The 13,196-nt window shown below is 44.9% G+C and overlaps 1 protein-coding gene across 1 annotated transcript; it reads right to left on the bottom strand.

Moving 5' to 3' along the window:
- Window positions 1–2,020: 2,020 nt before the first annotated feature.
- Window positions 2,021–12,904, bottom strand: LOC123999073 (ribonucleoprotein PTB-binding 1-like). The gene is made up of 13 exons (XM_046304434.1): window positions 12,566–12,904; window positions 10,840–10,906; window positions 10,221–10,690; window positions 5,336–5,527; window positions 5,108–5,228; window positions 4,405–4,505; window positions 4,206–4,277; window positions 3,843–3,921; window positions 3,324–3,511; window positions 3,106–3,184; window positions 2,856–2,995; window positions 2,348–2,419; window positions 2,021–2,191 (listed from the first exon to the last, which is right to left on the bottom strand). The coding sequence occupies exons 1-13, from the start codon at window positions 12,878–12,880 to the stop codon at window positions 2,021–2,023; spliced, it is 2,067 nt and encodes a 688-aa protein (XP_046160390.1). The 5' UTR covers window positions 12,881–12,904.
- Between the last annotated feature and the right edge of the window lie 292 nt (window positions 12,905–13,196).

Genomic DNA, 13,196 nt, shown 5'->3' with positions numbered 1-13,196 from the left:
GAGCCACTGCCTGTTCACCCCGCTATCATCCAGAAGACGAGGTCAGTACAGGTGCATCAAAGCTGGGACCGAGAGACAGAAGCTGTTTTTCAATCTCAAGGCCATCAGACTGTTAAACAGCCACCACTAACATTGAGTGGCCACTGCCAACACACTGACTCAACTCCAGCCACTTTAATAATGGGAATTGATGGGAAATGTAAAATATATCACTAGCCACTTTAAACAATGCTACCTAATATAATGTTTACATACCCTACAAGGCGGTGGCCCGTTCCTGTAGGTTCATGCTCTACAACATCCGCAGAGTACGACCCTGCCTCACACAGGAAGCGGCGCAGGTCCTAATCCAGGCACTTGTCATCTCCCGTCTGGATTACTGCAACTCGCTGTTGGCTGGGCTCCCTGCCTGTGCCATTAAACCCCTACAACTCATCCAGAACGCCGCAGCCCGTCTAGTGTTCAACCTTCCCAAGTTCTCTCTCGTCACCCCGCTCCTCCGCTCTCTCCACTGGCTTCCAGTTGAAGCTCGCATCCGCTACAAGACCATGGTGCTTGCCTACGGAGCTGTGAGAGGAACGGCACCTCAGTACCTCCAGGCTCTGATCAGGCCCTACACCCAAATAAGGGCACTGCGTTCATCCACCTCTGGCCTGCTCGCCTCCCTACCACTGAGGAAGTACAGTTCCCGCTCAGCCCAGTCAAAACTGTTCGCTGCTCTGGCTCCCCAATGGTGGAACAAACTCCCTCACGACGCCAGGACAGCGGAGTCAATCACCACCTTCCGGAGACACCTGAAACCCCACCTCTTTAAGGAATACCTAGGATAGGATAAAGTAATCCTTCTCACCCCCTCCCCCTTAAAATATTTAGATGCACTATTGTAAAGTGGTTGTTCCACTGGATGTCATAAGGTGAATGCACCAATTTGTAAGTCGCTCTGGATAAGAGCGTCTGCTAAATGACTTAAATGTAAATGTAATTATTCATCTCCTATGTATATGTATATACTGTACTCTATATCTACTGCATCTTTATGTAATACATGTATTACTAGCCACTTTAAACTATGCCACTTTGTTTACATACTCATCTCATTGTTTACTGTACTCATCTCATCTTTATGTATATGTATATTTAAACTATGCCACTTTGTTTACATCTCATGTACCATCTCTACCATCTAATACCATCTATCTTGCCTATGCCGCTCTGTACCATCACTCACATATCTTTATGTACAGATTCTTATCCATTTACATTTACATTTAAGTCATTTAGCAGACGCTCTTATCCAGAGCGACTTATCCCCTTACACTTGTGTCTATAAGGTAGTAGTTTTGGAATTGTTAGCTAGATTACTTGTTGGTTATTACTGCATTGTCGGAACTAGAAGCACAAGCATTTCGCTACACTCGCATTAACATCTGCTAACCATGTGTATGTGACAAATAAAATTTGATTTGAATTACATAAAATTCTGGCAAATTAGTTTGCAATTGAGCCAGGCAGCCCAAACGGTTGCATATGCCCTGACTCTGCGTGCAATGAACGCAAGAGAAATGACCCAATTTCACCTGGTTAATATTGCCTGCTAAACTGGATTAGTAGTTTTACTAGTGATTATGATTTTTTAATAAGATGAGTTTAATGCTAGCTAGCAATTTACCTTGGCTTCTACTGCATTCGCGTAACAGTGGAGTGCAATGGTTTGAGCGTTGGACTAGTTAACTGTGCGGTTGCAAGATTGAAATCCCTGAGCTGACAAGGTGAAAATCTATCGTCCTGCCCATGAACAAGGCAGTTAATCAACCATTCCTAGGCAGTCATTGAAAATAAGAATGTGTTGTTAACCAACTTGCCTAGTTAAATAAAAAGGTATATAAAAAGTAATATCGGCCTTTCCGATTAATCGGTCGACCTCTCCGCTAAGTCTAAATAACAGAGGTCAACCTTTATATTTTGATCACACTCAATCATTAGATCGGTTGATTACATTGGGAAGAGGCAGAGACAAAGTCTAAGCAGCATTGGGGGTGGGCATCAGTGTGGGCCTACCTTGTTGAGATGGCTGGAGGGGAGGCTGCCGGGGGGCGGGTGCCACCGAGCTGTAGTAGGAAGACGAGGGCGGGCTGGGGGGGTAACTATAGTGGGAGGCGGCCTGCTCACTGTAGCCGGGGTGGCCAAACCGCTAGAGACATTCATCATGTTATTATATGCTGCATGTACAGTTCTACATGCATATAAAAAAAAATTAAGACTACAAAGGGGAGTAGAGATTGAAAAGGCAAGAGATGCCTCAGTTTGAAGGCTGGATGTGAATAGTGGAGATGGTTTAATGTCTTACCTGCTGTCCGAACCCTGCCAGAGCTCCAGTGTCCAGAGCCTCCTGCTGTTCATACAGATGGCCCAGAGGATCCTGGGGTGAAAGGAGCCAGATGCCATTAAACCTACTGCTCATATAACAAAGTTAAGACTGTACCGTACACTTAAACCACAGCTTCAAGCTTTTTGGTGGCGCATCTGGCTAGTACATTGTCAAGAGGGCAGTCCCGTGTTTGTGAGGCAGAAGACCCTAGGGTCAAACCATTGTGAGGACAGGGTTGCTAGACAGGGAGAAAGTGGTGCTGATAAGCAGGCCCACTGTGTTCCATCGCACTAGAAAAGTCCATGCACTGACCACTGGGCAGCCAGAGCTAGAAAACCCACCGGTGGTCACAATGACCTTAACCAAGACAGCAGTGTCCACGGATATCAAATAAACATCAATGACCAGGCATTCTATCACAACATCAGATCAGCCATGCCAGGCAGTAGGCCTGGTCAGTAAAGGTTAGAGGATAAGGGGGACCTACCTGGTGTATTGGGGGGTAGTCTGGGGTGTAGGACTCCTGGTAGCGCAGCCTGTAGTTACAGTGGATGTGCTGTGTGCGCTGGTTGGAGGAGTTGCCTAGCGCTGGTCTCTTCCTGTAAGGGTGGGGCCTGCAGTTGGCGCCTGGGTGAAGGACGGCAGGAATGGAAAATGTCAAAAACCCTACAGGTCAATACTGGGAAGGAATCAGAGTCAAACTTCACAGGCTGCAGACAGTAGGAGGGGCAGCTCACCTGATGGGAACAGGCTGTGGACATTGAAGGGGTTCTGGGGAAGATTCACATCGTTGGGAGGGTGTCCTAGTATGGACAACTATTGGAGAAGACACAAAAATAAAAAAATATTAAATTAAAATCAGGGGACTTGGTGTTATGTAATGAGGCACAATGACTTGAGCATCCCTCCTAGTAGGGACAACATTAGAAAAGTATACAGAGTATTTTAATCATACCCCAGGTGCTGTAGGCCCCTCTGCCCCCATCACTCCACCCAGGTGGGAGATGGACATGCCCTGGAGAGTGGGGGAGGGGTTCTGGGAGAAGCTGGTAGGAGACTCTCTGCCCGGGGGTCGACCCATAGAGTGGGGGTTTAGGGGTCCCATAAGGTCTGACTGGAGGCCCAGGGATGGAACCACAGCGCCTGGGGACAGGAGACAAACACTGTATTAATATAACAAACACCCCGTCACTACACTGTAGAGCCCTGAGATCACACAATCAATACAGCACTAACACAGTAAATAACCTAGATGTAATAAGTACTGCCCAAACCCACTACATGTGTAAAGAAGCTGTAATGTAAATCACTAACAGAGCAGCAGGGCTAGCAGAACATGCATCAATGTAGAGCATTGCTGTATGTGATAAATAAAACTAGAGAAACGGCAACTAGTGAGTTGTATTGGCAATACAAAATAGACTTTAGTCATGCCAATAAAGTATTTTAAAATGAGATGAATGGAAGGCCAAACCTTGAGGCAGGTCTCCCAGCAGATGGACTCCCTGCTGGAGAGGCATAGCAGCCAGAAGGGTGTCCCCAATCAGTCCTGCCTGTAGGAGACACGAGTTACACACACCTCAGTGACCCACAAGAGGATAAAACAAACAGTCTACATACCAGATATTTACTGAACCAAAAATATCACATTTAAGAATTATGTCAGTCAACAGAATTCACAGTAAAAACCAAACCATTAATATTACGAGAAAAGCACACAGCAGAAAGAAACACTTCCCAGAGGAAGAGCATTTACCAGCTTTGGTTTAGGGAGCAGTCCCTTCACGACAAACCTATATCAACCACATCTACACACACACGCTCAGTGATCACTCACACAGGGAAGTAGTCGATTCTCTTTATTGTGCAGCACCTGAGCCCAGAGAAGATGATTTCCCAAAAAGGCTTGCTGATAGTAGAGGAGAGAATAAAGTAGGAGAAGTGTGGATGAGAGAGACTAATGAACCAACATAAGAGGGGAGAGGAGCTGGAGGTGAGAGAGGTGGTGAGTATGCAGGGTATGGTATGCAGGGTACCTGTTGAACTTGGGCCTGGTTCTGGAGGAGGAGCTGGAGCAGAGCAGCAGAGAGGGCGTGGTTAGCCAGCAGCGGCATGGTGGGAGCAGCACCAAGGAGACCTGCAGAGAGACCATTTGACCTTAGGACCTGACAACCTATTATTTCACCACGCATTAAAGGTGCAATATGCATCCTTCTTGCTAAAATTCGAATAATTTGCCTAATTTCAGTTTGTCACAAAACAAGCAAGTGTAGAGAATAATTGTGTGACCTAAACCGCTGTGAAATATATTTTCAGCTGGTGTACAAAACCGTAAGTGACAAAAAAAAAAACTGAGAAGCATAGAAATTGCGCACATAGAAAAAACCTTTCATTTCCCAGCCTTGCTTACAATGAGAATGACAGATCTTTAACTCACATTCTATGTGAATTTGGTCGGGTCACTGAAAAAGTTAACCATTGCAGCTTAAAAGCTCGTGTCAATCTCATTCCACAGAATATCTACAGGGTTTGGCTCCTCCTTTGTACGTGTATGATGAATTAAGGTCACTAATTAGTAAGGAACTCCCCTCACCTGGTTGTCTAGGTCTTAATTGAAAGGAAAAACAGACACTCTGCCCACCATGAAATTAGACACCCCTGCTTTAAAGCATTAACACCAGGGTAAGAGACTCATACCATACATTGTCATCCTTTAGGAAATGGCATGATCTTACTCACCTTGTTTCCTGCCCTGGGTGAGGGGGTTGAGCAGCATCTTGAGGGTGGCAGGGTTACTGAGGCCTGTGAGGATCTGCATGGCTGTGGGCTCAGGGAGGAGACCTTTCCCACGGTTCAGGGCCTGTGGAGAGGGAAGAGGAGGACAGCCATTCAGAACAGTTGTTTTACCACAGTAACATAAGGGAGTAATAGTTCAAACGTCTGGTGTGGCAACCAAGAAGTCTTTACCATGGTCTGGGCAGCGATGAGGGCAGCCAGCATGCTCCGTCCCGGGGGTCCAGGGGCACAGAAGGAGACCCGGATGTGGGTCCCACCTAGCGCCCTGCCGTCAGCCTCTCTCTGCACCTGCTCAGCCATCTCTGCCGAGGAGAACTCCAACACGGCAAACCGCCGGAAACTGTCATCCTGGCCCTGAGCCAACTGAATAAAGGAAAATTCAGTTAAATACGCATTCCTTATGCAAATCAGTCCAAAACTAATGACTATGCCTTGGTTCTGCCAAATTCACTACATTCACTTCATTCTGTTTGCCATTGAAATAGGTTTACGCAGAGAATTCAGTAATATTAAACTTCTTGACATTGTGTGGATGGTGTTTTTAACAAAGATAACTTTCCATACAGCAATTAGTAGAAAGGAGTATTTGATACAATGGTAGAGACAGTAGGTGGGATTAAACTGAATCATGACCAGCAGCATTCTGTAATATAAAGTAGAGAAAATACTTCAGACTTCATGTCCAAATTTCTCTAGTTTGCCACAGCTACGACTTGAGTCTCAACTTTTAAAAGCAATTACCAATCAATGATCTAAAAAAAAGAAGTAATAAACAATGTATCAAGACCAAGTGAGCTATGGAAAAAAATCATGAGCTTCATATTCCTGAGTTAGCCTGTCCAATAGTTAAATTGCCTCACTCGCACTATTACACAACAGTGTCCTGCCAGACCTCAAACTACTGTGCCCTATAGGTATATGAATGAGTGTACGCGGTGCCAAAAGGACAGTGCGGTCTCATTCCAGAAAAGCCTGTAGGGCCAGAGGCCTGCTGACTGACACCACCTGGGAGTCAGGTGGTCATCACCATAGAAACCAGCAATGCTCATTGCTAAAGAAACAGAGTGGCCACAGGAAAAGCAGGTCAAAGGTGAGGGCTCGAAAGCCAGATTCATACAAAAATACTCAATCCATATCCACCTCCTTTATGTGAACTTCAAGACCCTGTCATCACTACGGATGCCCCATGTTACATGATAACACAGCTCTGCTACAAGGTTCAGATGGTTACCTCAAACAGATGTGTCAAACACACTGGCTCAGAGTAAAACAAAAGCAGTTGCCAGTGTTTCCCCTACATGAACTTAGCAGCAGTCCATCACCATTTTTAAAATCTTGGCCACTGCTGAAAAAAATTGAATATATAATCAATAAAAATGATTCAGGACAGTAAAACATTCAGTGTAAACTTAAAGACATAACGTATGTAGACAAGACAATGGAGCTAAACTACACTGCTAAAACAAATAAAGGGAACAGTAAATAACATCCTAGATTTGAATGAATGAAATATTCTTATGAACTACTTTTTTCTTTACATAGTTGAATGTGCTGACAACAAAATCCCACAAGAATTATCAATAGAAATAAATGTATCAACCCATGGAGGTCTGGATTTGGAGTAACACTCAAAATTAAAGTGGAAAACCACACTACAGGCTGATCCAACTTTGATGTAATGTCCTTAAAACAAGTCAAAATGAGGCTCAGTAGTGTGTGTGGCCTCCACGTGCCTGTATGACCTTCCTACAATGCCTGGGCATGCTCCTGATGAGGTGGCGGACGCCTGAGAGATCTCCTCCCAGACCTGGACTAAAGCATCCGCCAACTCCTGGACAGTCTGGTGCAACGTGGCGTTGGTGGATGGAGCGAGACATGATGTCCCAGATGTGCTCAATTGGATTCAGGCCTGGGGAACGGGCGGGCCGGTCCATAGCATCAATGCCTTCCTCTTGCAGGAACTGCTGACACACACCAGCCACATGAGGTCTAGCATTGTCTTGCATTAGGAGGAACCCAGGGCCAACCGCACCAGCATATGGTCTCACAAGGGGTCTGAGGATCTCATCTCGGTAACTAATGGCAGTCAGGCTACCTCTGGCGAGCACATGGAGGGCTGTGCAGCCCCCCAAAGAAATGCCACCCCACACCATGACTGACCCACCGCTAAACCTGTCATGCTGGAGGATGTTGCAGGCAGCAGAACGTTCTCCACGGCATCTCCAGACTGTGACGTGCGCAGTGTGAACCTTCTTTCATCTGTGAAGAGCACAGGGCGCCAGTGGCGAATTTGCCAATCTTGGTGTTCTCTGGAAAATGCCAAACGTCCTGCACGGTGTTGGGCTGTAAGCACAACCCCCACCTGTGGAAGTCGGGCCCTCATACCACCCTCATGGAATCTGTTTCTGACCGTTTGAGCAGACACATGCACATTTGTGGCCTGCTGGAGGTCATTTTGCAGGGCTCTGGCAGTGCTCCTCCTTGCACAAAGGCGAAGGTAGCGGTTCTGCTGCTGGGTTGTTGCCCTCCTACGGCCTCCTCCACGTCTCCCGATGTACTGGCCTGTCTCCTGGTAGCGCCTCCATGCTCTGGACACTACGCTGACAGAAACAGCAAACCTTCTTGCCACAGCTCGCATTGATGTACCATCCTGGATGAGCTGCACTACCTGAGCCACTTGTGTGGGTTGTAGACTCCGTCTCATGCTACCACTAGAGTGAAAGCACCGCCAGCATTCAAAAGTTACCTAAACATCAGCCAGGAAGCATAGGAACTGAGAAGTGGTCTGTGGTCACCACCTGCAGAACCACTGCTTTATTGGGAGTGTCTTGCTAATTGCCTATAATTTCCACCTGTTGTCTATTCCATTGGCACAACAGCATGTGAAATGTATTGTCAATCAGTGTTGCTTCCTAAGTGGACAGTTTGAATTCACAGAAGTGTGATTGAATTAGAGTTACATTGTGTTGTTTAAGTGTTCACTTTATTTTTTTGAGCAGTATATATATATATATAGTGGGGCAAAATAGTATTTAGTCAGCCACCAATTGTGCAAGTTCTCCCACTTAAAAAGATGAGGCCTGTAATATCATCATAGGTACACTTCAACTATGACAGACAAAATTAGATTTATTTTTTTTAACAGAAAATCACATTGTAGGATTTTTTATGCATTTATTTGCAAATTATGGTGGAAAATAAGTATTTGGTCACCTACAAACAAGCAAGATTTCTGGCTCTCACAGACCTGTAACATCTTTAATTAAGAGGTTCCTCTGTCCTCCACTCATTACCTGTATTAATGGCACCTGTTTGAACTTGTTATCAGTATAAAAGACACCTGTCCACAACCTCAAACAGTCACACTCCAAACAACACTATGGCCAAGACCAAAGAGCTGTCAAAGGACACCAGAAACAAAATTGTAGACCTGCACCAGGCTGGAAAGACTGAATCTGCAATAGGTAAGCAGCTTGCTTTGAAGAAATCAACTGTGGGAGCAATTATTAGGAAATGGAAGACAAGCAAGATCACTGATAATCACCCTCGATCTGGGTCTCCACGCAAGATCTCACCCCGTGGGGTCAAAATGATCACCAGAACGGTGATCAAAAATCCCAGATCCACATGGGGGGGGGGATCTAGTGAATGACCTTCAGAGAGCTGGGAACAAAGTAACAAAGCCTTCCATCAGTAACACACTACGCCGCCAGGGACTCAAATCCTGCAGTGCCAGATGCTTCCCCCTGCTTAAGCCAGTACATGTCCAGGCCCGTCTAAAGTTTGCTAGAGAGCATTTGGATGATCCAGAAGATTGGGAGAATGTCATATGGTCAGATGAAACCAAAATATAACTTTTAGGTAAAAACTCAACTCGTCGTGTTTGGAGGAAAAAGAATGCTGAGTTGCATCCAAAGAACACCATACCTACTGTGAAGCATGGGGGTGGAAACATCATGCTTTGGGGCTGTTTTTCTGCAAAGGGACCAGGACTACTGATCCGTGTAAAGGAAAGAATGAATGGGGCCATGTATCGTGAGATTTTGAGTGAAAACCACCTTCCATCAGCAAGGGCATTGAAGATGTTACGTGGCTGGGTCTTTCAGCATGACAATGTTCCCAAACACACCGCCTGGGCAACAAAGGAGTGGCTTCGTAAGAAGCATTTCAAGGTCCTGGAGTGGCCTAGTCAGTCTACAGATCTCAACCCCATAGAAAATCTTTGGAGGGAGTTACAGAAAACATTTGACCTCTGTCATTGCCAACAAAGGGTTTATAACAAAGTATTGAGAAACTTCTGCAGGTGACCAAATACTTATTTTCCACCATAATTTGCAAATAAATTCATAAAAATCCTACAATGTGATTTTCTGGATTTATTTTCTTCTCATTTTGTCTGTCATTGAAGTGTACCGATGATAAATTACAGGCCTAATCTTTTTAAGTGGGAGAACTTGCACAATTGGTGGCTGACTAAATACTTTTTTGCCCCACTGTATATAAAACCAAGATCTTTAACGAACAAGCAAAGTAAAAACAGTCCAGGACAATCTAAAATTCCAAAAAATGTCATGGCGTTGGCATTCCATTGATTTTGTTATACGTTTGAGTCATCCAGATTGCTTTTACAATTTTCTTATGCTATGGCAAAGTGTATAATAGCTCTAAAACTGCTAATTTTCTCTGCCCAATGGCAAAATGTGTAGAACTGCAGGACATTAGCTTAAAACAAAATGGTGTTTGAGGCCAAGAGGGCTTCTAATACCGTGCCATTAACCATGCCCACGCTAACTCTGCAACCACTGCTTTAAAAAAACCTAGAGGGAAACAGTTGGAACAGCGTTCATGACAAAAGTAAAAAGTAGTGTCAAAAGTACAAGCAGGCATGTTCTGCTTGCTACTAGAGTATACTGGAGCCACAGATACAAATTTAACTGAGAAAAGCTACTAGATATACACTATTCATGAGAGCCAGATACACATGTTAAATCCTCTGAAAATATCAGGTTAAGTTTGTATGAGAGGGCGTTGGAGTTCCTGTCCGCATGTGACTGACCTGGCAGAAGATGGGTGCGTGCGTTTCGGCCAGGGCATTGCTGAGGTCCTGGGCGGTCAGCAGGCTGGGGGGCAGACGGTCCACACAGAGACACCTGGAGTGCAGCAGGAGGTAGGTGAGTGAGCCCACCTCAGTCCAGTGGACGTACAGCATCCTTGAGCCCAGCTGCTTACCCAGCAGCTCAGACTTAGCCCTAGCAGCAGAGTCCTTCTTCATGTACTCCACAAAGCCGTAACCCTTGGAGTGGCCAGTGGAGGCGCTGTGGACCAGGAAGCAGCGCTCTAGGTTGCCGAAGGGTCTCACCAGCTCCTCAAACTGCTGCTGGGAGAAAGCGTGGGGCAGGTTGGCGATGCACAGCAGCGCGTCGGTGGGCTGCAGCTGCACAGAGATCTCCCTCTCCCGCAGCATGTGCTGGTGGAACTCTTTGATGGCACATTGTGCCTGCTCCCCATGGAGCAGTGTGATGAAAGCTGGGGGAAGAGAACATGAGCTAAGACCTTGAAGAATTATGTGGAAGGTTACATTGCTCAAAATAGGAAGAGAGTTGAGTAATCTGTCTAGTTCGGTCAGAGAGCCTGCTGCATCCAAGTAGTCTTACTGGGATTTATTTTTTACTTACCTGTTCCCTTGTATTTGTCCACAAAGCAGTACTTCAAATCATAGTTGCGCAACAGCTCATGAACCTCCTGAAAGGAATAAAGTGTAGTTAGCTACAGTCAGCGTTTCCCCTATATTTTTTGCCACAGCATTCTCCAGCCAACATTTTTAAAAGCCCTCCTTGGCCAGAGATAATTTGTCTTTTTTTTCTCCCCCTTGCAATTGTACACATCTTGCCTGGGCTTATGCGGTGTTATGCCATTCTCCCCATCTAGTTTTTACTTTTGTGATTGTTGGTTCTATCACATTTTTGGGCATGGAAGCAACGATTTAGCAGTGATAGCCCACCGCTGCTAAACTAATAACTTACCCTAAATGAATACCATTACCTTAATACATTAATGTGTTATTCTTCTCCAATTACCACAGAACACTTCAAATGTGATATTCCCAGATTAGTACAGGCCTACTTTTAACCATACAATGGTGTAGTATTGTAGGCATAAATTAAGCTTAAAATTCAGTGTTAAACACTACAATCACTTGAGAACATGACAAACGAATGTGATGCTTTAGATTAGGGATGTTAACACATCTGTTGTGTAGCTCCATCTACATGTCTACTTTTATTCACTGACCAGCTTTCCATTATCTTTTTTTTTTGGGGGGGGGGGTCGAAACATGTTGCTATCAGTTTTTCTAAATGTCCAATTAGGGATAGTGGGATATTGGCAAGTGCTTTCCACAACAACATACGAGTATACACCATCTGTAGTGCCTAAATGCTCATCAGTATTGATTTTTTAAATTTTAAATAGAATGATTGCTTGCTTACAACAGGTGTCTTTGCCAACATGTAACAAAAGCAAAGTCATCTCTTGCTATTGGGCAATGGGTGGAAAACAGTTGCCCAGTCACTGTGATAGGAGAAATGGTTGTTCCACAACGCTTTGCCTGTTCCACAAACGAATCGCAATGCTGTCTAGCATTTTCTGAAAACGGCTACGTTGCCTCTACACCTTCAACCCTTTGTCACTGCTACTCACGTTCCCATCTCGAACTCCCAATATGCACCCAGGCAAACAATGAAACGCGCAAAGGCCACAGTTCCCCACGAGTCAAGCATGTTCCAACTTTTTTTTCCCAGAGACATGAAGTTTGTTTCAATGAGGGAAATTAACTGAAAATATTTTAAAACGACACGTTTGAACCAGTCACATACAATGCATGTCAATCCATAGCCTGACAATTACTGGTCAAAACAAAACAAACAGTTTTGCTAACGTTAGCAACTAGCATTGCCTTTCCGCACGAGGATTTTAATTCTGCACTTTCAACTTGTCCATCAACCACGCGTGATGCTGGAATGGGCAATTGCAGCCAGGCCGTGAATAACCACCAAACATCACCTACCACGTCCCAGATACGTTGAGACCTCAAAGTTTATTCGCGACATAATTAGGAAAGACAATTAGTCAGCAAAGCATTGTTAGTTACTAGGAAACTATGCTAGCTAACGGTAAGATAAGCTAGCTAGAAATATAGAAATCACCAAAAGCCAGCGAACCCAGTTAAATTACTGGTAAAAAAGCTAGATGTCAATTTAATGGCAAGGGTATGGTCATTTATTTTTTATATTTATTCGATTCAACAGCTGCAGCCTGGGCTTGACATGATCTGATGCAATTACTGACCCGCGTTAGCTTTCTAACGCTTGTGAAGACTAAAAGGAAGTTTAGGAAACTTACCTGATTGCTAACATCGGATGGCAGGTTTTTAATTATGATTTTCCGGCGATTGTAAAACTCTCGACGAGTTCTGTCCAAGCGACTCTCAATCTCTTCAGGGCTAAGCGTCGTCAACTCTTCATCGACCCTTCGCTGACACTTGTTGTCCGATGATGCACCCCCATCACTGGGCTCGAGTTCGGGATCCCTGGACACCCAATTCTCGTGTTCGACAGCGGGGTCATAGTTTTCGTGAAGTGGACGGCTAGCGAAATTGGGCCCTGCATTTGGATTTTCTTCTCTGGCAACTGCACTAACGGACGCCGCGGCCTCCATCACTTTTGCTTGGGAAGTTTTCTGAAACTGACAACACCGTCAGATTTGAGCAGTTTAAACAATACACACATGGGCGCAACTCGGTTTCTAATTGGACGAGAGGATGCATTATTTTCATAATACGTCATGAGCGGGGCGGGTAGTTGTACTGTAGCTTGCCTGTCATATATCAAAACCAGTGATGCCCACTGCAAGTTCAACAAACCCACATGATCCAGTACATTGAATTGAATTACCGGTATGAAAATATGGAGAAAATCACTATATCATTTCTGATTCAATAGAAGTTTAGGTATTTTCATTATATTCAGCTGTG

Source organism: Oncorhynchus gorbuscha, linkage group LG16 (genome assembly GCF_021184085.1).
Source record: "Oncorhynchus gorbuscha isolate QuinsamMale2020 ecotype Even-year linkage group LG16, OgorEven_v1.0, whole genome shotgun sequence".
Classification (NCBI taxonomy): Eukaryota; Metazoa; Chordata; class Actinopteri; order Salmoniformes; family Salmonidae; genus Oncorhynchus; species Oncorhynchus gorbuscha.
This window is presented reverse-complemented; position numbering and strand designations above follow the sequence as displayed.

Excerpts from the sequence above, each read along its gene's own strand:
- LOC123999073 (XM_046304434.1), bottom strand. The coding sequence starts at position 12,880 with ATGGAGGCCGCGGCGTCCGTTAGTGCAGTTGCCAGAGAAGAAAATCCA. Across the intron at positions 10,907-12,565 it reads CATCCGATGTTAGCAATCAG|GAGGTTCATGAGCTGTTGCG; the intron begins GTAAGTTTCCTA and ends TATTCCTTTCAG. Across the intron at positions 3,185-3,323 it reads AGGGGCCTACAGCACCTGGG|TTGTCCATACTAGGACACCC; the intron begins GTATGATTAAAA and ends CTTCTCCAATAG.